This window comes from Astyanax mexicanus, chromosome 23, assembly GCF_023375975.1.
Source record: "Astyanax mexicanus isolate ESR-SI-001 chromosome 23, AstMex3_surface, whole genome shotgun sequence".
In the NCBI taxonomy this organism is placed as follows: Eukaryota; Metazoa; Chordata; class Actinopteri; order Characiformes; family Acestrorhamphidae; genus Astyanax; species Astyanax mexicanus.
The window spans coordinates 2,754,603-2,780,000 of NC_064430.1; the positions used below are offsets into that span (position 1 = coordinate 2,754,603).

General features: G+C 38.4%; 1 protein-coding gene across 1 annotated transcript in view; it reads left to right on the forward strand.

The window, feature by feature from the left end:
* The window catches only part of si:ch211-186j3.6 (neural-cadherin), a 488,562-nt gene that overhangs the window by 436,955 nt on the left and 26,209 nt on the right, over nt 1-25,398 (forward strand). Inside the window, exons 29-31 of the mRNA XM_049470897.1 lie at nt 2,268-2,532; nt 6,192-6,372; nt 9,839-10,083. Of these exons, the coding sequence (XP_049326854.1) occupies nt 2,268-2,532; nt 6,192-6,372; nt 9,839-10,083 (691 nt within the window). The remainder of the gene's footprint in view (nt 1-2,267; nt 2,533-6,191; nt 6,373-9,838; nt 10,084-25,398) is intronic.

Sequence of the window (25,398 nt, forward strand, 5' to 3'; positions counted from 1 at the left end):
ATGCACATAAGTGTAGATATATTAGGAAGCACTGTTGCTATTTAAACGATGCAGTAGGAAGGAGTGAATAAAGACTGTAGAACATTGCGATGCTCCTTTCACAGGGTGTAAGAGTTTAAGGCTGATTTAAACTTTTATTATTTCTAGGTTATGGTTTATTTCTGAGACAGCAAAACTATGGAACCAGTTCAATTGTTTAAATAACACAAAATAAGGTAAATGATTGATAGAATATTAATTATATTAATTGTTTTAATGCAGTTTTATATACACAGATCAAGCATAACATTAAGTAGTTCTAAAATCAGTGTATATGCAAGCATTTGACTCTTCCTGTTTGTGTGTGTGTGTGTGTGTGTGTGTGTGTGTGTGTGGTTGGTGTTTTCAGGTCCTAGGTGTTACTTAGGTTACTTTAGATCATGCCTCCTGCGCACTTTGATCCATTCCATCGATGAAGCAATAATAAAAGTATGTGATGTCATAATTAAACTCTGTGATGTCATAATGAAAGGATGATTTGATGTCGGTTGAAAGCAGCTGAAGGCTGTGTAGATGTACAGTAGGAGTGAAGGCAGGCGGAGAGGCGGGTGTGCGGTGGTCCGGCTGGGAGCGGGTCTGGCGGTGTAAATTGACAGTGTATTGAATTCCCTGCTCCCAGTGTTTCCAATTAAAGAGGTGGTATGTTTAATTCCGTCAGTGTGAGGCAGGGTCTTATCAGATCTCTTCCCCTGTCTGATTACAGCCGTCTCTCTGACGGCTTCCTGCCGCAGTGCTCAGCCTCTTCTCTCTACTGTTAGTTTCTCCCTCTTTCATCACATCTCTCTCTATCTCTCTCTCTCTGTCTCTCTCTCTCTTTTCTCTCCGTCACTGAGAGAACGTCCTTATCAGGCTGGTGTCAGTGTGGCTTGAGCTGTTTACTTTCTACACCGTCTGCTGGTAACAGCTACAGACAGATACGCTCACTGAAACATTTAAATATGTTTAACTCTCTCTCTCTCTCTCTCTCTCTCTCTCTCTATCTCTTTCCTTCTCTCTCAACATTTAAGTTTCATGGCTGTATAAAACTCATCCACTCATACATACCCAATAAGTTTTACTGAAAAGTACACTAAAGTGGAAAAAAACAATAATTACAGCTTGTAAATGGTGGTATAGTGAGCTATAGTTAGATATAGTGGTGTATACTATGGTATATCAAGGTATGGTGAGATAATAATGAGGTAAAGTGAGATACAGTGAGCTATAGTTAGATATAGTGAGGTATACTAAGGTATATTGAGGTATGGTGAGATATATTTTAGTGTAGTGGGGTATAGTCAGGTATGGTGGGGTATAATGATATATGAGGAGTTGTAGTTGACAGTGAGGTATGGTCAGTTATGGCACAGAATAGTGAGATATTCCCCATTTTATATATATATATCTAGAGAGAGAGAGAGAGAGAGAGAGAGAGAGTAAAGTGAGATATGCTGAGTTATAGTTATAGTCATATATGGTATATTGAGGTATAGTGAGGTATAGTCAAGTATGTTGAGTTATAATTAGGTGTTCTATGCTATAGTCAGGTACACTGAGATTCAGTGAGCTATATAGTAAGATATAGTGAAGTATACTATGGTATATTGAGGTATGGTAAGGTATAGTTTAGTGTGGTGAGGTATGATGAGGAAAAGTGAGGTAAAGTGAGATATAGTGTGGTATAGTTTGGTTTATTGAGGTACAGTCATCCATGGTGTCCTATAGTCAGGTCTGTGCGGTATGGTGAGATGTATAGTGGGTAAGGTATAATGATGTATTGTAAAGTCTAGTCATGTATAGTTAGAAATGGTTAGATATATTGAGGTATGGTGAGGTAATAATGAGGTAAAGTGAGGTACAGTAAATTGTAGTAAAATATAGTGAGGTATAGTTAGTCACAATATGGTATGGTGTCATATGGTGAGTTTTTGTAAGGTAAAGTGAGGTATTATAACGTATAGTGAGATTCGGTGAGTTATAGTTAGATATATTGAGATATTGTGAGGTATAGTATAATGGGGTGCAATGAAGTGTACTGAGGTATAGTGAGATATATTGAGTTCTAGTTAGATATAGTGAGATACAGTATGGTGAGGTGAAGTCCAGTACAATGGGGTACAGTTAGGTATAACTAGTTTTAGTGAAGTACAGTGTTGTATAGTGAGGTATAGTGAGATATATTGGGGTATAGGCTAGGTGTAAATTATTTAACACAGATGTTTCTCTCTCTTTCTCTCTGTTATATTCAGATATTTCAGGGTTTGTTAGCTGTGTTCTACAACCTCGGTGACGGAGACTTTAACCTCACCATCCCCTCCCACCGCCTGGACAACGGCGAATGGCACGAACTCTACCTGGATCGACACGACAATGAGATGACCCTGCGGGTGGACGGAGGCGGCGGCCGGCGGGAGGTCACGGGGTCGCCGGGGCGGAGTCGTGAGATCGTCATCGACCCTGCCATGGTCATACTGGGAAGCTCTTTCCCTATTGCTCACAACAAGAGCTTTCAGGGTACATCTTCACCCACCTCACACTAAAACAAAGCCAGAGCAAGCATTAAACTTTAATCTTATTCTCAGATTCTCCACCAACAGAGTTACACAGACTTTATTATTTACAACACACTGTTCCCAGTTTATATTAAACACCTAAATATAAGTGCAGATTGTTTACAGAGAGAGCCACTGACTTTTCATCAGCACCATCTATCAGTGGAAACGGACCCCCGTCAGATACTGCAGCAGAGCAGATACTACTCACTGTTAATGCTGGGTCATTCTCAATGTAGCTGAGTGTGTGTGTGTGTTACACACTGTGTACAGTACTCTCTGCATATAGATTCAGGGCTCTGTATTTTAAATACTCTCTAAATCAGTACTCTATTTTGATGTTGTACTCCCTGTACCCTTTAGCAGTACAGTCCTCAGTACTCCAATTACTATTCATATTGATGCTGTGCTCTCTACAGTGAGATATGTTGAGATATAGTAAGTTATGCTAGGGTATGGTGAGGTATAGTGATGTATAGTGAGTTATGCTGAGATATAGTGAAGTATGGTGAGATATAGTGATGTATAGTGAGTTATGCTGAGATATAGTGAAGTATGGTGAGATATAGTGAGGTTTGTTGAGGTATAGTAAGATATAATGAGTTTTAGTGAGGTATAATGAGATATCGTGAAGTATGGTGAGATATAGTGATGTATAGTGAGTTATGCTGAGATATAGTGAAGTATGGTGAGATATAGTGAGGTTTGTTGAGGTATAGTAAGATATAATGAGTTTTAGTGAGGTATAATGAGATATCGTGAAGTATGGTGAGATATAGTGATGTATAGTGAGTTATGCTGAGATATAGTGAAGTATGGTGAGCTATAGTGAGTTATGCTGAAGTAAATTGAGATATGATTAGATATGGTGAGATATAGTAAGGTATGCTGAAGTATACTGAGCTATGCTGATGTACAGTGAGGTATGGTGCACTATAGGGATGTAAAGTCAGGTATGGTAATTTATGCTGAGGCTTAGTGAAATATGGTGAGGTATAGTGAGTTATGCTAAAGTAAAGTGAAGTATGATTAGATATGATGAGATATAATGAGGTATGCTGAAGTGTAGTGAGCTGTGCTGATGTATAGTGAGGTATGGTGCACTATAGTGATGTACAGTGAGATATGGTGAGGTACTGTAAAGTGTGTTTTGTATCAGTACAGCACTCGGTACTCCAATTACTGTTGATATTGATGATGTGCTCTCTACAGTGAGGTGTAGGCGGGTATGATAAGTTATAATAAAATATGCTGGAGTATTGTGAGGCATGGTGATGTGAGGTATAGTGAGATATGATAAGAGATAGTCCCCACATGTGTCACTACTTAAAATACCTACAGTATGTGTATATATAGTGTATATGCCTGATCGTACATTACGGTGATGTAATAAGTGCATATATGCCCCTATATCAGATTTCTGTGGGTACAGAAAGAGTAATAAGGCGTATAATATGAACACAGCTCGAGTGCTTTTGTGTGAATTGTGCGCTGCTGGTTTCTTAGCCCCTGTGCTCAATCACTCACGCCTGCTTTGAACTGCGCTGACATTTTGGCCACGGCAGCTAAATGTACGTCGATTCAGAGGCTAAGCCTGAGCTTTTAACAGCTTACCCGGGGCAAGGGTTCTCCAGCAGAGCGCTATATAAAACTTGTAGCGCGTTATGAATTCATACTTTAATCCCCCGCCCCTGTCTGATTACACTCTATTGTATTGGCAACTATGAAAGATTAATAGTGGAGATTAATTCATAATGGTCCCAAATGCACCTTCGCTGTAGAGGAGCACGAACCCGCCGAACGCCTGGCAGGAAATGGACGAGGGGAGAGGTGATGAAATGACATGTGACGTGAAGGATGGAGTGAGACAAAAGGATGAGAGGGGGGTGAGAGTGCTCCCCCAGGGCCGACTGCTTGCAGTCAGACAGCCTCGCCTCGGGCAGAAACATCCGCCGCGTGTGTTCAATAAGTGGACTTTAAAAAGCAACTTTTTCTGAAGTGTAGGACAGGCCGTGTGTGTGTGTGTGTGTGTGTGTGTGTGTGTGTGTGTGTGTGTGTTATGTTGGAGCTTTGGGGAAACTTTGTATTGATTTATTGGCTTGTTAACTTTTAACGTCTTACAAGAGAGTGACTGGTTGTAGATAGGAGCGGGACAGTATATCAATATTATGGTATATTGTATTGTTTAATCATCTTTGTATTCTATTGTATCAATGTGTGGCGTCTGAGGTAGAGTTAGTCATACTTAAGTGTGATATGGTAATGTATAGTGAGGTATGGTAAGGTATAGTGAGTTATAGTTCACATTGAGATATAGTGAGGTATAGTGTGTTATAGTTAACAGTGAGGTATGGTGAGCTACAGTGAGATATAGCGAGTGTATGGTGAGTTATAGTGAGATATAGCAAGTGTATGGTGAGCTATAGTGAGATATAGTGAGTGTATGGTGAGCTATAGTGAGATATAGTGAGTGTATGGTGAGCTATAGTGAGATATAGCGAGTGTATGGTGAGCTATAGTGAGATATAGCGAGTGTATGGTGAGCTATAGTGAGATATAGCGAGTGTATGGTGAGCTATAGTGAGATATAGCGAGTGTATGGTGAGCTATAGTGAGATATAGCGAGTGTATGGTGAGCTATAGTGAGATATAGCGAGTGTATGGTGAGCTATAGTGAGATATATTGAGTGTATGGTGAGCTATAGTGAGATATAGCGAGTGTATGGTGAGCTATAGTGAGATATAGCGAGTGTATGGTGAGCTATAGTGAGATATAGTGAGTGTATGGTGAGCTATAGTGAGATATAGTGAGTGTATGGTGAACTATAGTGCGTTATAGTTAACAGTGAGGTATGGTGAGTTATAGAGAGAGATAGTGAGTAATAGTTAACATTGAGATATAGTGCGTTATAAAGTGGTAAAAAGGTAAAGTAAAGTGAGATTATAGAATGAGTTATGGTTAACAGTGAAGTATGGTAAAGTATAGTGAGGTACAGTGAGATATAATTAATTATAGTTAGCAGTGAGGTATGGTATAGTGAGGTATAGTGAGTTATATTTAGCAGTGAGGTATGGTAAAGTATAGAGATATAAAATGAGTTAGAGTAAACAGTGAGTTATGGTGAGTTAAAGTTAACGGTGATGTACGGTAAAGTCCGGTGAAGTATAGTGTGATATAGTTAAATATAGGTGCTCTTAACTTTCTAAGACTTCTCCCCCAATTTTGACTTGGAGTGAAGTTACAGTAATGGTCTCTTTAGTCCATGTGGTGGCACTAATTAAATAAATAGGGTAAACCTGCAGAGAAGAATATTAGTTGTTAAATTATGGCAATCTGACACCAATAAACCCAATAAATTCCTGTTTTTTTGCTCATTTAAGAAATTCCAGATGTGTAACATAATGTTCTTATAATGCTCTTTATAATGAATAGCTAGCATTTGGAGCAATTGGCACGAATAGTACAGAACTGGGAGCGTAAATCCGTTCCCGTAGTATATTACTAACTAGTGTAAAACTGGTTTGGGCTAAGTGATACACTCTCAAGGGGGGTATCTGGTTATTTAATTTAATTTATTTTTTAATGACACAATCTCTCTCTGTCTCTCTCTCTCTCTCCAGGCTGTATGAGGGATCTGAGGCTGAACGGACGCTACGTGCCATTGGGCAGTCAGTCTAAAGAGGGCGTGTCTGTGGTCAGCTCTCAGGGTGTTACTCTGGGCTGCTCCTCAGACTCCTGCAGGAGAAACAAGTGCACACCTCCGTTCACCTGCGTCGACCTGTGGAGGATTCATGAGTGCAGGTGTGATACCCAAACACATTTATTTGAAAAAAAAGCAAATTTACAAACTTTTCCAGCCAAACAGATCAACATAAATGATCCAAAACATCCAGGAATCAAATCTTGCTGCATTACCAAACATTAAATGCAAAGGACATTAAAAGCCCAACATTTAACTAAGCTTCTTTAATATACTGTATTTAAACTGTACTAAAATACATTAATTTCCAATGGGGCATATATGCAGCTGAAACATGGACCAGCCTAGTGCAAAATCCCAAATTATATCATCAACATTAACATTTTAATATTTTTTTGTTAGCTTTTGTTCTTAATGGCTTTATTTTTCCCTTTACGTTACTTTTACTTTTATATTGTAACCCTTTTACTGGCCAATTTTTAATTGTCTGCCTGACATTACACCCCTAAATTGGAGGATTTCTATTAAACCATTACATAAAAGGCTTTCATGTTTTGTAAGGAACATTAATGAAAATAGAAAATATAAAAAGGAAAATTAGTACATCTGCTAATATCAATATATAATGAATAAAATCATAAAATTTGCGCTTTCCTGGACTTTAAACTGAATTTTTAAATCAATATTTTCCTGAATACAAGTCAAACAGTTCATCTCTCTAAACCTTTAGTTTCTTTATGTTTGTCTAGTTTTTAAGTCTGTTTTAAACCTGCAGAATGTGGGTTGATTCCTGTTACTGATCTGGAATTATTAAGTAGAGAGTAAAGGGAAAACAGGCAGCTTCTCCATAAGTCCTGTAGGAGATTTCAAAGCCCTCAATTTTTTTTTATAATGTAAGTTATTTTACTGCAGAAAAAAGGATTTTGTTGTCAAGGCATTTTAAGGGGTTTAGTAGTTTTTTTTTTTACTTTTACTTAAAGAGTAAAAAGCTGGCGTTGATAATTCAATTATTGTAATATAGTATTGAATGGAGATACTGTTCCCACCTTTGATCATACTCTAGTCCACAGGATGCTATTGGTGGACTACTCTCAGTCCAGAATCTATCTATCTATCTATCTATCTATCTATCTATCTATCTATCTATCTATCTATCTATCTATCTATCTATCTATCTATCTATCTATCTATCTATCTATCTATCTATCTATCTATCTATCTATCTATCTATCTATCTTCTGAATAGCACTGCTATCAGACACTACTTTTTGGATGCATATTGCTTTGGCAATAAGTGTGTTTTTTTATTTTTTATTTTTTTAACAAAATTATTTGACAGGCTCTGTGCAAACGCGTTCTGCCAAGCGGACCGACGGAGAAATGATCCGGAACGACTCAGAATCAAATCTCGCTACATTACCGAACATTAAACGTCAAGATCGTTTTTCCTTCTTCTGTAGAACTGTAATGTCAGAGACCCCAGACTTCACACTCGCTTCTCTTCTGCCTGCTGTCTCCAAATGCCTTTTAAGTCAATCGTGTTTTTAACACACACACGAGCACACACACACACACACACACCGGCGCTCTGCGGGGGGTCTCCTCAGCCTGGCTTTAGATGCATCGGGACCCTCTGGGGCTGTGTGTAAAATTTGCGAGTATCAAACTGTGACAGGCATCGAACCTTTCTCCTTTCACTGCCAGTTAGAATTAAATAGTGTGTGTGGGTGTGAGTGTGTGTGTGTGTGTGTGTTTAAGAGTGTGTATTAGTGTGTATCCATGAGGGTGGGTGGTTTCATGCATGTGGGACTGTTTTCTTATCTGCTGGGAAAATTACATATTCCTATCAGCCTCGGGTCAAACAGCCGCACAGCAGGTTATACATGTATCTCTATATACAACTCTGTAAAAAATGAAGAGAGCACTTCAGTTTCTGAATCAGTTTCTCTGATTTTGCTATTTATAGGTTTATGTTTGAGTAAAATTAACATTGTAGTTTTATTCTATAAACTACAGACAACATTTCTCCCAAATTCCTAATAAAAATATTCTCATTTAGAGCATTTATTTACAGAAAATGATAAATGTCTGAAATAACAAAAAAGATGCAGAACTTTCAGACCTCAAATAATGCAAAGAAAACAAGTTCATATTCATAAAGTTTTAAGAGTTCAGAAATCAATATTTGGTGGAATAACCCTGATGGTTTTTAATCACAGTTTTTTTTCATGCATCTTAGCATCATGTTCTCCTCCACCAGTCTTACACACTGCTTTTGGATAACTTTATGCTGCTTTACTCCTGGTGCAAAAATTCAAGCAGTTCAGATTGGTGGTTTGATGGTTTGTGATCATCCATCTTCCTCTTGATTCGATTATAGATGTTTTCAATTTGGTAAAATCAAAGAATCTCATAATTTTTAGGTGCTCTCTTAATTTTGGTTCTTTTCCCAGAGCTGTATTTGCAGGTGCATTTAAAAAAAAAAATGAGTATCATTGAAAAGTTACGTTATTTCAGTAATTCAGTTCAAAATGTGAAACTCATTATATAGATGTATTAAACACAGAGTGATCTATTTTAAGCGTTTTTTAAATTTATTTTATTGTTGATGATTATGAAGCTTACAGCCAATGCAAACCCAAAAATCAGTGTCTCAGAAGATTAGAATATTATATAAGACCAATTGGTACTTTTGGTATGCAGTGTGGGCAGTGTGCCAAGTCCTGGAGATGCAGATTTCATTTTCCAGCAGGACTTGGCACACTGCCCACACTGCATACCGAAAGTACCAATTGGTCTTATATAATATTCTAATCTTGGTCTTATATATAATATTAAAATTTTCTGTGACGCTGGTTTTTGGGTTTTCAAGCCCCTTTGTGTATAAAAGTGTCCTCTAAATGTGACGTAATGTTATATGCATATATGGCATATGTGTAGGCATGCATTTCTTTAGCAGCATGCAGAGGCGCGCTGGTATTTAACCACCTTTTCACCGTTTTTAAATACTTTTCAGTGCTCCATCTGCTGCACAGAGATTATCCCAATCTGTCTCAGTGTCCCCTGTCCAGACATTCGGCTGAATCCGTGAGATTTGGACACACTCCGGGGGCTTATTTTGCTTTGCAAAGGATTGTCACAATGATTTACAAGCACATCCTGACATGGGCACGGGTTTACAGGCGGAATTTGACTGCGTTATCCGCGGTTAATGTGTGTGATTTAGCGTTTTACTTATGGAATTAATGTGGGAGAATTGCGTATTGGGTCATATTTGGTCATATTCGGTCTTATTTAGTGATATTTAGTGATATTTAGTCCACGTCAGCGGGCGAGAGTTCTGTTAACCCCTTTTTGGGCGAAGTAATTGGTGATAAATCCAGCAAATCCCAGTGTTTCATGCAAACAATCCGTCATATTAGCTGTTAATCCGTGTAAACATAAGCTACTTTTCAGCAGCGTAATGCCCGATAATGCACTGCGCCAGCCTGTGGTTAATATTTTCCAGACATTATTAATTCCCTTTCCATCTGTCTCTCTTTATTTCTCTGTCTCGTCCAATCCTAGGTGTCCCCCGGGTCACATGGTCAAGGCCAACGCCACGGGCAAGTTCTGCGTGTACACGCTGTGTGCCAGCCGCCCCTGCCACCGTGGCACCTGCGTGGCCCAGTCGCCCTCCAAATTCACCTGCCACTGCCCGGAGGGCTACCGTGGGCGGCACTGCGAGGTCACGCTGGCCATCTACCGCGACGACGTGGGCCTCAGCTTCAGCTCGCTCTTCGCCATATGCATCTGCTTCATGGCTCTGCTAGGTAGCTATGTCCAATACGTCCTGTTCTACCTGTGGTGACGGTGGGCACCGTGTCGCCTGCCAATGTCTTTCAGTGTCTTCATGGGGTCTTTGTGAGGCTACATTTACACAGCAGTCAGTCCAGATCAGATTCCTGCTGTCTGTCTTTTGGTTTTATATGTCTTTTCTATGGCGTCACATCAATGTCAAAAGTTGAGGGCGCAAAAATACCAGGTGAAAAAAACTTGTCATGAGCACAAATGTGAAACTCTCGGCTGCTTTTTTTTTCCTTGTGCACTGTGTGCATTACCTGCAGCAGCAGTTTGTGCTCGACTGAGTTTTTTGCGCTCAAGTTTTGAAAGGGGTGGTTTTGACAGTTTGGGGGCGGAGTCAGGGTCACCTCCCTCAGCGAACACTATTGGCTGATATCTCCACGAGCCAGAGGCTAGCTAGCTAGAGGAGAAAAATAGGTAACACTTTACTTGGATGGTCCATTTGATGGCATCTTTGATGCTCAACTGACATTCAACTAACACTTAACTACATGTCTATTAAATGCAAATAAACTAAAAGGTGAAAGTAAATGATTGTCTATTGAATAAAACCCAACATTCAACTCACTTATCTTAATATTTTAGGATTGGGTTTAGGGTTAGATTTTATGGTTGATTAATGGTTAAGGGTAGGGTTAGGTGTAGGGTTTGATTTTATGGTTGATTAAGGGTTAAGGTTAGGGTTAGGTGTAGGGTTAGATTTTAGGGTTGATTAAGGGTTAAGGTTAGGGTTAGTTGTAGGGTTAGATTTTATGGTTAGGGTTAGGGTTAGGTTAGGGTTAGGGTTAGGTGTTAGGTGTTAGGTGTAGGGTTAGATTTTATGGTTGATTAAGGGTTAAGGTTAGGGTTAGGTGTAGGGTTAGATTTTATGGTTAGGGTTAGGGTTAGGTTAGGGTTAGGGTTAGGGTTAGGTGTTAGGTGTTAGGTGTAGGGTTAGATTTTATGGTTAGGGTTAGGGTTAGGGTTAGGGTTAGGTGTTAGGTGTTAGGTGTAGGGTTAGATTTTATGGTTGATTAAGGGTTAAGGTTAGGGTTAGGTGTAGGGTTAGATTTTAGGGTTGATTAAGGGTTAAGGTTAGGGTTAGGTGTAGGGTTAGATTTTAGGGTTGATTAAGGGTTAAGGTTAGGGTTAGGTGTAGGGTTAGATTTTAGGGTTGATTAAGGGTTAAGGTTAGGGTTAGGTGTAGGGTTAGATTTTAGGGTTGATTAAGGGTTAAGGTTAGGGTTAGGTGTAGGGTTAGATTTTAGGGTTGATTAAGGGTTAAGGTTAGGGTTAGGTGTAGGGTTAGATTTTAGGGTTGATTAAGGGTTAATGTTAGGGTTAGGTGTAGGGTTAGATTTTAGGGTTGATTAAGGGTTAAGGTTAGGGTTAGGTGTAGGGTTAGATTTTAGGGTTGATTAAGGGTTAAGGTTAGGGTTAGGTGTAGGGTTAGATTTTAGGGTTGATTAAGGGTTAAGGTTAGGGTTAGGTGTAGGGTTAGATTTTAGGGTTGATTAAGGGTTAAGGTTAGGGTTAGTTGTAGGGTTTGATTTTATGGTTGACCTTAGGGTTAGGTGTAGGGTTAGATTTTATGGTTGATTAAGGGTTAAGGTTAGGGTTAGGTGTAGGGTTAGATTTTAGGGTTGATTAAGGGTTAAGGTTAGGGTTAGGTGTAGGGTTAGATTTTAGGGTTGATTAAGAGTTAAGGTTAGGGTTAGGTGTAGGGTTAGATTTTAGGGTTGATTAAGGGTTAAGGTTAGGGTTAGGTGTAGGGTTAGATTTTAGGGTTGATTAAGGGTTAAGGTTAGGGTTAGGTGTAGGGTTAGATTTTAGGGTTGATTAAGGGTTAAGGTTAGGGTTAGGTGTAGGGTTAGATTTTAGGGTTGATTAAGGGTTAAGGTTAGGGTTAGGTGTAGGGTTAGATTTTAGGGTTGATTAAGGGTTAAGGTTAGGGTTAGGTGTAGGGTTAGATTTTAGGGTTGATTAAGGGTTAAGGTTAGGGTTAGGTGTAAGGTTAGATTTTAGGGTTGATTAAGGGTTAAGTTTAGGGTTAGGTGTAGGGTTAGGTTCTATGTTGAATCATTTACATTCAACATAGGGTTAAGTTAAATTTAATGGACATTCAATTCAGTGTTAGTTGAATGTCAGTTAAGCATCAACAAGGCCATAAAATGGACCATCCAAGTAGTGTGTTACCGAAAAATGAAGCTCGAGAGCAACGTTTTGTTCAGCGTGCACACGATTTCCTTTATTTTGCTCACTAGTTTCACATTTATGCTCACGAGAAGTTAATTTACACACGCAAAATGTTAAAACACACTGGTTAATTTCTTTCACCTGGTGTTTTTACCCCCCCAACTTGTATTTTTGCGCCCTCGATTTTTGACATTGATGTGACGCCATACTTTTGGCCTTATATAATGAAACTAAATTTTTATAATCAGACAGGGGTTGGCACATAATTGATAGATTGATTGATTTTTAGATTCACAGACAAGTTAGAAACATTATATTACATTACATTACATTACATTACATTACATTACATTACATTTGGCAGACTCTTTTTTCCAAAGCGATTTACAATAGTGATGTACATAGAGTATTAGAAGTTAAAGGAAGAAATATATATATATTTTTAGAAATGGCCTAAAAGAGTTCGGGAATCGATGGATAGAGAAGGAAAGGAGGGAAATAAGGAAATGAGGTTTTAGGAGAGTAAGTGCTCTTTGAAGAGCTTGGTAACCTTGGTAACACTTTGTAGAACAATTTGAAGAGTATCTATGTACTTAATGTTTGTGACACATTTACAAACATTAAATAACATATTTATAAAACAGTATGTATACAGTGATGTTTTGGTGTGTATATGTATATATATATATATGTATATATATACTGGACACATCTCTGCTGGATTTTCTCAGTCAGTTTTATGAGGTAGAGTCACCTGAAATTCAGGCTTTCAGTTAACAGCTGTGCTGAACTCAAGAGTTAATTACTTGAATTTCTTGTCTCTTAATAAAGTGTTTGAGAGCATCAGTTAAAGTAAAGTAGTGAAGAGGTAGAGTTACAGGTATACAGTGAATAGTGAATATTTGAGTAATGTTCGAATCCAGATTATGACAAGCAAGAACTCCTCAACTAAATAAAGAAACTTTGAAAATATCCTCAAATGCAGTCGCTGCAAAGACCATCAAAAACATTATAATGATTAAACTGGCACTCATCAGTACTGTCCCAGGAATGGAAGAACAAGACTTTCCTTTGTTGCTCAGGATTAGTTAATCAGTCTTATTATATTTAGCTTTTTGTCCATATTTACATCTCCCCACCCAGTGACTAAGCAGCAGGCATCAACATCCTACTTTTAATTTAAATTAAATATATTAAAGTGGCGCCTCAGGCTTTTTCCCCCCCTTTATACACTGATACGGATTAAATACACATACTGTATATCTCTGTTAATACTGCATTTACTCATTTATTGCTGTACAGTGGCAGACAAATGCAGTTTTTAAGTGTTTTCTAAATATATTTCTTGGGAACTCATAGTCATGCGTGTCTGCTAAAGGCCTGTTTTATTCAGTTTCATGCTAAACTGAATATTTCTCTTTTTTAAATACAACAGTTTGATGTTGTCTGATAATACAGATTAATTATCATTAATTAATCTCAATTTCTTAGTCTACACTGTATAAAATCTGAGCTGCAGGTTTGTTTTAGGTGTTTTATTTTCACCTATTAAGGCTTAAGTACTGTAGTGATCAGCACAAATCTCATTATTTAAAACTTATTTTACTTCCCTTATCATCTGATTCACCACAGACAGTAGGTATAGATCCCTCACTCAGAAGAAGTCTGCTGGCTTGTGATTTTAAGGCACACTAACAAAAACTGTCTGTTCAATTCTAAGGACTTCTAATGACCTATATCTTGTTTTGTTGCAAAATGTTCTGTTGCAAAAAAAAAAACATCAGTAGTGGATCTTTAATAAAATGCAAATAAATATATGTGATTATGGCAAATATATGTGTGCTAATATCAGGACCTAAATAAAAGTGTTTTTGCTCTTCTGTACAGTTTAAATAAATGCATAAGAATGCATAAAATCTAGTTTGCTGGTTGAGAGCCTCAGACAGTACACAGTAAGATTAGCCAGCAGACTTCGTCTGAGGGAGGGATCTGTACCTATTATTCTTAAGTGGCTCGTTCTAAAAGAGATTGAAACTTGTAAGAATAGAGCTGGTAAGATCTTTTTTTACTTTTATGTGAAAGTGATTTTGTGTGTAGACCATAGACCTATTCTTATTATAACTTATTATAAAAAAAAAGGTTAGAATATAAGCATTTAGCATTTTAATAGAAACCTGCAATAAAAAAGCGGCGCACTAAGCTATTTTCATTAATTAATTATTTTGTTGATTTATTTAACATCACAAAACAGCATATCACTTTATTTTAGCCCATATGACTATAAGCATGGACTTTATTGAAACTTCAGGTTTTCTATATCTTTTTTTGCATCTGATCTGCTATAGGAATCTGAATGAATCTCGAATTAAACCTGAATAATTCTGATTAAGAGTTTCTATATTACATATGATTAAAAATGATGGGCAGGTAAATCTGGATTTGACTGTCTGTCAGAATGTAGCTACTATCTTCATCTCTTTCATCTTCTTTCATTGTCTGTTTGTCTGATGTTGAACTGTCACATGATCATGAACTTTGATTGTGTGTTTGTCACTCTGTCCTTCACTCTGTTGTCCTGGTCTTAATGTTTTGGCTGTTTCTGTTGTCTGTATTGATCTAATGTTTTGTGTTGTATGTTCTGACTGTGATTGAGCATGCTCTGTATTTGATTTTTATGTTCTGTACGGAGTTAAAACAAGCTAACTAACACGTTTTGGTTGGTAGAACATTTTCTGAAAATTTGATTTTAAGTTTCCTGGATGTTTTTAGGACATTTTTTTATGTTTGGGAATGTTGCTTTTAATGTTTCTTTGACATAAGTATTAATTTAGCATTGTGATATCTCCTTAAAACAGACTCTTTAATTACTATTTAGGGCACTATTGAGTATGTCGGACATTTCTCTCTGAGTGTCTGAAGCGTAAAGTGGAATTGAAACGTGATTTTAAGAGCACCATGTACTCCCATAATGCACCATGATTTATAGTAAACATCGCTGATTACTACATAAGCTGAATGCGTCCCAAAATGCATTGCGACTCTCGCTATAAAAGAAACAGACAGCCGAACAAACGTAGCGGACATTGAGGTACTAGGGTTGCCAGATTGTTACATTGGTGTCCCCCTAAACCCAAGGAGGCAGGCGCTGTGGGGACTTAAAACTGTCCACGATTAGTTACAAATAACAAATAACCCCAACTCTTAATACTGTGTAGTTTCATAGTGTGTGTAGATATTAAAAAAGCCTTAAAATATCATAAATTATATTCTATATTCTAAGAAACAAAGCTATTAATTTCTTACAATATCTTAAATCCATCTCATAGATGCTAAAAGCAATTTCACAATACACTTTTATTTTTGGTCATTCCATTTATCTTATAATTTTCTAATTCTAGAAACACAAAATGTATTTGACTAAACTGAAAAGTAATATTTTAAAAGTAACTTTTACTTTTAGCTACTGGTGATGCTGCTGTAGGCATGAAATTTCCAACCACTAGGGGGTGCACTAGCCAAGTTTGAGGGCAACAGGCTGCAATCTAGTGGGCGGGGTTTAAACAACACACAACACTAAATGAACCACTTCTGACACCAATCTTTACATCTAAACTTACTACTAAAAATCGCTATTGTGTTTTTTTAGTATTCCAACACAAAATATTGTGATACTTCAAGATATTGATATTTTCTTACATCCCTACTGTGAAGATTGTAGGGTTAATATTGGTGCTCTGAGCTCTTTCTTTTGCTCTTTCGTTATTATGATAGTGTTCCTAAATTGGTTTCGAAATTGTTTTTAAAAGTCTTAAAAAGTCTGAATTACTAAGAGGGTTCATACGACCATGAAAAACCTGCAAAAGTCAAGGAATTTGAATATAGTCATTTTCAGGCCTAGATAGGTTTTAGATAAATAAAAATATTTCCATTTATCGACAAAGAAAATCTATTTTGAACTAACAAATACATTAACTCAGAGTAAATTCAGTCATTTAGCTCTTAAACAATGGAGCTCTCTGAATCTGACACACATTTAACCAATAAAAACTGTCAGCATTTTAATCTGATTCTTTTTAGATCTACTATAATCAATGTAGATTTTTGGTTTTAATGGTTTCATGTGTATGCTGATGTTTTAAAAATTGTACGGTCATGAAAATTCGCCTTGAAGGCATGGAAGAGTCATATAAAAAAAAAAAGTAAAATTATTGGTTAAAAAGTGTATGAACCCTGTACTAAAAAAATTGTATAAAGTTTTGCAGACACGCCTTTTCTTAAATTCAATCTGACAGCAGTGTAAAGCATGCAGGACTAAGAGTTTGAGTTATGGTATATTAATAAAACGTTGTGTATCTCCACGCTGAGAGGTTCAGGTGATGAATATCTTCTGAATCTTGGTTCACCGCCTCTCCTCGACTTCGCCGTCGCAGGTCAGCGCAGTTCAGCTCAGCCGATCATTCAGGCCGCGTTCCCTCACCATCCCCAACCAAACAAAGCCCCAGTAATCACTTCCCTCCTCCTGCAGATTACCTTCATGCTAGCATTGTCATGACCTTGATCATCTGCGGCTGCTAAAGCCTTTTGGAAGTGTTAATTACTTGATTTGTAGGCACCAAATGTGCTGTTTACCAAAGCCAGGTTAGAAATAGAGATCAATGCTCCGGGGCTTTGGGGCGGAATTTCAATCCGACAGAACTCTCCCCATCCGGAATCTTAAACAGCGAGAAAAAGTTAGATTTTTCTTCGTCTTTTACCTTCTTATCTCTTTTTCACTGTTTTGGCAGCTTGTAAATCCACTAAAATGATGGTACATGGGCCTTACAACATGTCTTACGACATCGCACCCGTAGTCGGAGATTTACGTTCAATAATCATCCATAACATTAGCACCACCTGCTTATATAGAGTGATTTCAGTCCTTTTTAGCCCTCCTGCTGTCCTCAAATTTATTACCACCCTTTATTCTTGTGGTCAATATGATATAATTATATATTAAAAATGATCTTTCTGCTTTAAGTTTATTATACTGCTTCAGTAAGTAAAGATCAACTTGCTAATTGAATGGCTGGTACATTTTTACCTTTTTTATTTAGTTCATGGTCTATTTACCCACTTCTGTTGAGGCATTAAATGCATGGCCTCTGGGTTCTGAACTTCTGGAAATTTCTGAGCCATTTTTATATTTATATATTTTATATTTATAAAATATGTATAGATTTTTCTGACTCTAAAATGTGCTGATTATAAGGTGCACTATCAATGAATGTGTATTTTCTGGTCTTTTTTCATACATAAGGCGAATTAAGCAATACTAGTAAGGATGCCTACATCGAAGTGAGCAAGGGTGTCGCCATGTTTTCCTTCTAATGGGGAAGCTGGGAGAAGCACCTAAATAAACAAAACTGTAATTCTTAAAAAAAGTATTTTCTTTTAAAGTTAAACGAGTGCTGAATGTTAATCTACACAGATTCCTCTCCTGAAAACTGTTTATTTGGATGAGTAAAGTGCTTCCATTTATTTACAGTAAGCTTAGATTTTCAATATTCTGTCTAAGAGTGAGTTTCAGTTAAGTTTCTCCAGCACTAAGGCTGGGTGCAGCAGCAGCATTAGCATTAGCCGCTAACCACAGTACTAGCGGGACCTAAATGCTGCCCATGTAGCTTGTTTTAACACAGTAAACACGCAGACTACATGCTAATGCTGCTGCACCAAGCCTTAGTGCTGGAGAAACTTTACTGAAAACTCGTGCTTTAGCAGAGTGGCTTTACTGCTTCATAATACCTGACTGGTAGAATTCATACATAAGGAGCACTGTCGATTTTTGGGGAAAATTAAAGGATTTTAAATGCGTTTTATAGTTTCAGGTGTTTTTTTAGAGGGTTACTCCCTACAGTCTCCTCTTATTAACAGGTAAAATGTAAACCTTTGTAGTTTTACTCACTAATTCTTGATAATTAGTGGTTTACATTGTCTGCTGAAGTATTTCTATATATAAAACAGGCTAATTGTATAGCTAATCAGTGTGTATAAATGCATATATTACGTTTTTATCTTCTTTAGTTAGTTTCCAGCCTATTTAACCACCTTTCCTTTGGGTTCTGCACTTTTGGAAGCTTATATATATATATATATATATATCAAACATCAAACCTGCAGACACCTAAAGGGCTGTGTTTAATGGGTTGACTGTGCCTGTGGGTCGGCTGCATGTATAAAGTATTACTAAGGTGATTTACGCTGGTGGACCCAGTGGAGGAGCATTAGCCCGGTAAAGCCCAGCTATTTTCATGGGAGGAAAGCAGGCAGACCTAAAGAAACAGCAGTATGATCCTTACTGTGTGTGTGTGTGTGTGTGTGTGTGTGTGTGTGTGTGACACACTGTGATTGGCCGTTGAGGTGCGTATTCCTCTTTTCCTTTTCCGCGCTCCGCTGGCTTGCCTCGGGCCATCTTTGGCATGTGGCCCTCGGCATTCTGGGAGGATCTAAGCAGTGATAAGAGAGAGAGGGTTTATTCGAGAGGGATTTACTGTAGAGCTTCTCAAGTGAGCAATAAACCGCTAGCCAGACCGTCTCCTCGAGTTCTGAGGAGAAAAACAGGCTTATATCTGTTCCACAGCGCAGTGTGATACTGTTTACTAATTGTGTTTATTCATAGAAGCCATTGTGCATTCAATTTATGTGTGTATATTATACAGCTCTGGCAACAACAAAAAAAATGAGAGCACTTCAATTTCTCTGATTTTGCTATTTATAGGTTTATGTTTGAGTAAAATGAACATAGTTGTTTTATTCTATAAACTACAGACAACATTTCTCCCAAATTCCAAATAAAAATAGTAATTTAGAGCATTTATTTGAAGAAAATAAAAAAGATGCAGACCATTCAGACCTCAAATAATGCAAATCACAGTGTTTTAATGCATCTTGGGATCATATTCTCCTCCACCAGTCTTACACACTGCTTTTGGATAACTTTATGCTGCTTTACTCCTGGTGCAAAAATTCAAGCAGTTCAGTTTGGTGGTTTGATGGCTTGTGATCATCCATCTTCTTCCTCTTGATTATATTCCAGGTGAAATTTGTGATCTCTTTTTTTATTTATTTTTTTCAGAGCTGTAAGTAAAGACAAAAATGACTTTAAGGAAAAACTAAAGTCAGTTAATCCAAAAAGATGAATGTAAAGAAATTTGAAGTGTTAGGATGATGAAACTGGCACTTATCAGGTCAGGACTTAATAAGGAGCACCGGATTATAAAGTGCAGGTCTCACCACTGGGGGGCATCTACGTATACTAAAAACTGTAATTCTTAAACATCCAGCGCTCGTTTGACTTCCGTTTATTTATAGTTAGCATAGTATTTTAGTGAGGTTAGCAGCAGTGCTAGCTGTGGTTAGCAGTGCATACCGCTAGTAAATGCTGCCCGATAGTGCTACACTGAGGAATGTTGAGTGTTTCAATAACCCAGGGCGCTATCAGCTAGCGGTTCGTCCCACGTAGCTTGTTTTAATACGTTAAAAACACAGACTACAGTCCGTTATACTCACCATGGAACGGCAAAAGAACTAAAACTGTGATTAGTGGCTAATGCTAATGCTGCTGCACCCAGCCTTAGTGCTGGAGAAACTTTACTGAAAACTTAGCCTTGTAACGCTGCACTTCAGTGGAGTGGCTTTAGTACTCCTTACTACCTGAATTGTAGAATCTCTCCAGATTATAATGTGCACTGTTAATTTTAGGGAAAATTAAAGAATTTGAAGGATTTGAAGTGTGTGGACGAGCGTTATCCTGCTGAAAAATGAAAATGAATGCCTTGAAATGCTGAAATGCCTGTCAAGGGAGGCAACAATTTTTCTGCATGCGTCACTGAGCTGTTTTTCTCAGTTCAGTTCTTCAAAAAACTGCTTGAAAACTAAAATATCTTAAGCATTTTAATGAGTTTGGTTCAGCGATATAAAAAGTAAAGACCCCAATAAGTAAGTGAACTTATAAATAAGTCCCCCCGTCATCCACTGCTCTGGTAGCACCATGCTGTGCTTTGTAGACCATGTTTTTATACGGAGGATTCATGTTGAAGATTATTCAGGGCATGAATGTGGCATCTACGGCCTCTATAGGAGGATATTGCTTAGCATCACGCTGTGTGTGAGTGTGTGAAAGTGTGTGTGTGTGTGTGTGTGTGTGTGTGCAAGTGTGTGTGTTGATGCTGACTCAGAGCTCAGCACGAAACCTGAAGATGAAGTTAAGTGGACCACAGGGTTCAATTCCTAGCCCCTGCCCCCCAGCTCCAGGAAACCCCTTATGTAAAGGCTGAGTCACGCCGAAGCTCAGTGGTGTAAAACACGACGCCTCATCGTAACGCAGCGGCCAATCAGCACGCAGCTCAGCGTGGCGTTTTTCTGGAACTCCTCGGGGTGACGAGTTCTAAAGGTGAAGCGCTTCATTATGTCTAATTCTGTCTGCCGTGTCGAGAGCGGGGGAAACACTCGGCTTCCTGTAAATTAGATTGGCAGGAGGGATGCTCTTCACTGTTCTTGGGAACGGTGTCTCATGCTGACATGTTGAATCGTAGATTTGGAATAAGGCCCCCCTGTTTATTTTATTATTTTATATTTTTTCACCCTGAAGGGGATTGTGTTTAAAACGCAAACTAGTCATCATCTTACGAAAAAACAGCTGGAATTTGCTGCAGTAGGGACTGTCCTCCTCACATCCACTGGGATTTTATAACATGTCCCAGTGTTGTGGAGCAGTAAATTATGAAGTGATATTAGCGTAGATGTGATTTTGTGTAGATTACCCAGATAGCAAAAATCTGACCTTGAGTTACTCCGTTTGCTGAGGATAATATGGCAGATTGGCTGGGCCATTTTGGCTAACACCCGGTATAATATAGTATAATATGGGAATTTTTTAAAAAACCTTGGTTGCTGGGTATAATGTGGCAGTTTGGCCGAATCGTATTTCCAGCACCCCAGTTGCTGAGTATAATACAGCAGTAGGACCGAGCCACGTTTGCCAACACCCTGGTTGCTGAGTTTAATACGGCAGTCGAGCCAAGCCATTTTTGCCAGCACCCCGGTTGCGGAGTATAATACAGCAGTAGGATGGAGCCACGTTTGCCAACCCTCTGGTTGCTGAGTATAAAACAACAATCATCCCAAGATATTTTTTGCTGAGTAGAGTTTAATACGGCAGTCAGACCAAGATGCTTTTGCCAGCACCCCAGTTGCTGAGTATAATATGGCAGTAGGACCGAGCCACATTTGCCAACACTCCGGTTGCTGAGTAGAGTATAGTATAGCAATCAGGTAAGCCGCTTTTGCCAACACCCTGGTTGCGGAGTATAAAACAACAATCATCCTAAGATATTTTTGCTGAGTAGAGTATAGTATGAGAGTCAGGCCAAGATGCTTTTGCAAACCCCCTGGTTGCTGAGTATAATGCGGCAGTTGAGCCGAGCCATTTTTGCCAGCACCCCGGTTGCAGAGTATAATATGGCAGTAGGACCAAGCCACATTTGACAAAACCCTGGTTGCTGAGTATAATGTGGCAGTCTGGCCGAACGGTATTTCCAGAACCCTGGTTGCTGAGTATAATACGGCAGTAGGATGAAGCCACATTTGCCAACACCCTGGTTGCTGAGTATAAAACAACAATCATCCTAAGATATTTTTGCTGAGTAGAGTATAGTATGGGAGTCAGGCCGAGATGCTTTTGCAAACCCCCCGGTTGCTGAGTATAATACGGGAGTAAGGCTAAGCCACTTCTGGAACATCTCAGTTGCTGAGTATAATGTGACAGTCAGGCCAAAGCCACTTTTGATTAAACCCCGGTTGCTGAGTATAATGCGGCAGTCGAGCCGAGCCATTTTTGCCAGCGCCCCGGTTGCTGAGTATAGGACGGCAGTAGGACTGAGCCACGTTTGCCAACACCCTGCTGAGTATAAAACAACAATCCTCCTAAGATATTTTTGGCTGAGTAGAGTATAATATAGCAGTCAGGCAAAGATGCTTTTGCCAACACCCCGGTTGCTGAGTAAAGTATGGCAGTCAGGCAGAACCTCTTTTGCCAGCACTCCGGTTGCTGAGTAGAGTATAGCAGTCAGGTTAAGCCGCTTTTGCCAGGTTGCTGAGTATAATACGGGAGTAAGGCTAAGCCGCTTCTGCGAACATCAAGTTGCTGAGTATAAAATGACAGTCAGGCCAAGCCATTTTTGATAAAACCCTGGTTGCTGAGTATAATATGGCAGTCGAACCAAGCCATTTTTGACAACACCCTGGTTGCTGAGTATAAAACAGCAACCATCCCAAGATATTTTTACCAACACTCCGTTTGCTGAGTAGAGTATAATATCACAGTCTGGCTAACCTGTTTTTGCCAGCCCTTCGGATGCTGAGAAGTCGAACCAAGCCACTTCTGCCAGTTGCTAAGTATAAAATAATAATTGTCCCAAGACATTTTTATCAACACATCAGTTGCTAAGTAGATTAAAATACTGCAGTTAGGTTTTTCCCCCCAACACTCCGGTTGCTGAATATAATACAACAGTCAGGCCGATCAGCTTTAGCCAACTCCCCGGTTGCTGAGTATAATACGAATAGGTATTAAGGTAGTAAGGCTGTGTATTGACAGGATCCTGGCAATACAATATTCATCACAATACAGGGTTTACGATTCAATAGATTTTAATTTAATGCATTTTTAAATCAAATTTCTGGAAAGCTGTCATTGTATGAAAAACACAAAATGAATGCATAAAATGTGTGCTATCTAGTGGGTGGGGTTTAAACTCAACACTAAATGAACCACTTCTGACACCAATTTTTACATCTAAACTAATAATTATTTGTCAATCTTTTTTTTTTTCTTTACCTTGAAACTGTATTGCAAAACATAGTATTGCAATAATTCTGACCTGTTCCCTGTCATGTCATTCCAACCATTTCTCTTTTCATTTCTGTCGATTGCGACTCTGTTATTTGTTTGTCTGTCTGTTTGTTTTTATTTGTTTGTTTGTCTGTTCATTTACTTGTCTGTTTGTCACATATACCAATATATACCAGTATAAAAGCCAATATATGTATAAACTCTAGTGAACTCCATTTGTTAAAGCCAATCTACCTACTCTCACTCTATATGCTCCACAAGCCACTGTTGCCAGGTTGAACAAGCTTTATGGAATAATGGAAAAAGTTTGGCTGAGGAGGGATAATGCTACTGAGTTGTTTTTTCAGGGTTTGTATAGCTGCAAAAGGGGGACCGACTACACACTAACTATTATAGATCCACGTTTTTTAGAATGGGCTTTTATAAGTATGTTTATAGGTTGGAGTCCCAATACTTTTGTCCATATATACACACACTAAAGATTATGGATTAATGATGATAATCACATACAATACAATAATACGAAATCAATAGTACATTTGAAATGTAGCTGATGAGCTTGTCCTACCTAGCAACAGTTGCTATGAAGAAGAAAAAAGTGCATTTGTGGGTGGGGCATGTTCAGATCAATTTTTTTATTTATTTTTTTTTATTTTTATTATCTCTCTATGGAAATGAAAAGTGCCTGTAAAACATTGTTGTTTTTTTGTTGTGTTTTTTTTTGTTGTGTTTTTGCTCTCCATTAAAATAAAGAACACACATTATATAATCACATTATCATCATATTTATGTTTTGCATAATTTTCCCCATCACCCCCACCCCTCTCTCTTTCTCTGTAATCATTTCATTTACATATAACGCAGTGTTTTGATGGCTCTCATTAAGCGGGGGTCACTGAGACGGCGTGCATCATTCTGATGTTGGGAAACGTGTGAGGAGCGTTATTTGAATTGCGTATGATGGTAATCTTTGGCTCTGAGCTGAAGCCGCTCGTTGCTGCAGAGCTCTGTATTTAGCGCTGGTTAAAAGCAGAGATGGTAAAGGAATGAGAGTATATTATAAAAGCTGTGTGCATGCTGTTTAAACCCATTTAGAAGATTATAGCAGTGGTCGGGGCTGAAGAGCATATATAAACCTGCAGTTTGTGGAACTGTACTGTGTTTTAACTCGTCATGCAGGAGCATTGTATAGATTAATGTTTTACCGTTGCAAGAAAAAGTATATGAACTATTTGGGATTATACTTGGATTCCTGCATAAATTGGTCATTAAATGTGTTCCAATCTTTATCTCTTTAAGTCACAACAATAGACAAACACAGTCTGCTTAAACTAATACCACACAAACAATGATATGTTTGCATTTATATGGTTTTATTGAACACAGCATGTTAACATTCACAGTGAGGGGCAAAAAGTATGTGAATCTTTGGATTTAATAACTGGTTGATCCTCCTTTAACAGCAAAAACCTCAAAAACCAATGGTTTCCTGTAGCTGAAGATCAGACCTGCAGAACGATCAGGAGGAATTCTGGATCATTCCTCTTCACTAAACTGTTTCAGTTCAGCTATAATATAATAGGACTCTCCAGAAGGCGTATTTTCTACTGTTGAAGTCGTTCGGTTGATGATTTACTTCTATGTTTTGGGTCGTTGTCCTGTTGCATCATCCATCCTCTGTTGAGCTTCAGTTGGAGGACAGATGGTCTTTAGTTTTCCTGCAAAATGTCTTGGTAAACTTGGAAGTTCATTTTTCCGTTGATGATTATAATCTATCCAGACCCTGAGGCAGCAAAGCAAAGCAGCCCCAAACCATGATGCCCCCTCCACCATGTTTCACAGTTGAATGAGGTTTTTAATGATGGTGTGCTGAGCCTTTTTTTTCTCCACACATGGCGTTGAGTGTTTTCCTTCCAAACAACTCAATTTTAGTTTCATCTGTCCACAGTATATTTAGCCAGTACTTATGTAGAACATCCAGGCGCTCTTTTTTGCAAACTTCAAACGTGCAGCAATGTTTTTTTTTGACAGTAGAGGTTTCCTCTGTGGTGTCCTCCTCCCATGAACTTCATTCTTGTTTTATGTTTTCCTTATTGTAGATTTGTCAACAAAATGTTAGCATGTGCCAGAGATTTCTGTAAGTCTCCAGCTGACACTCTAGGATTCTTCCTCACCTCATTGATCATTCTGCACTGCTGTGCTCTTGCAGTCACCTTTACAG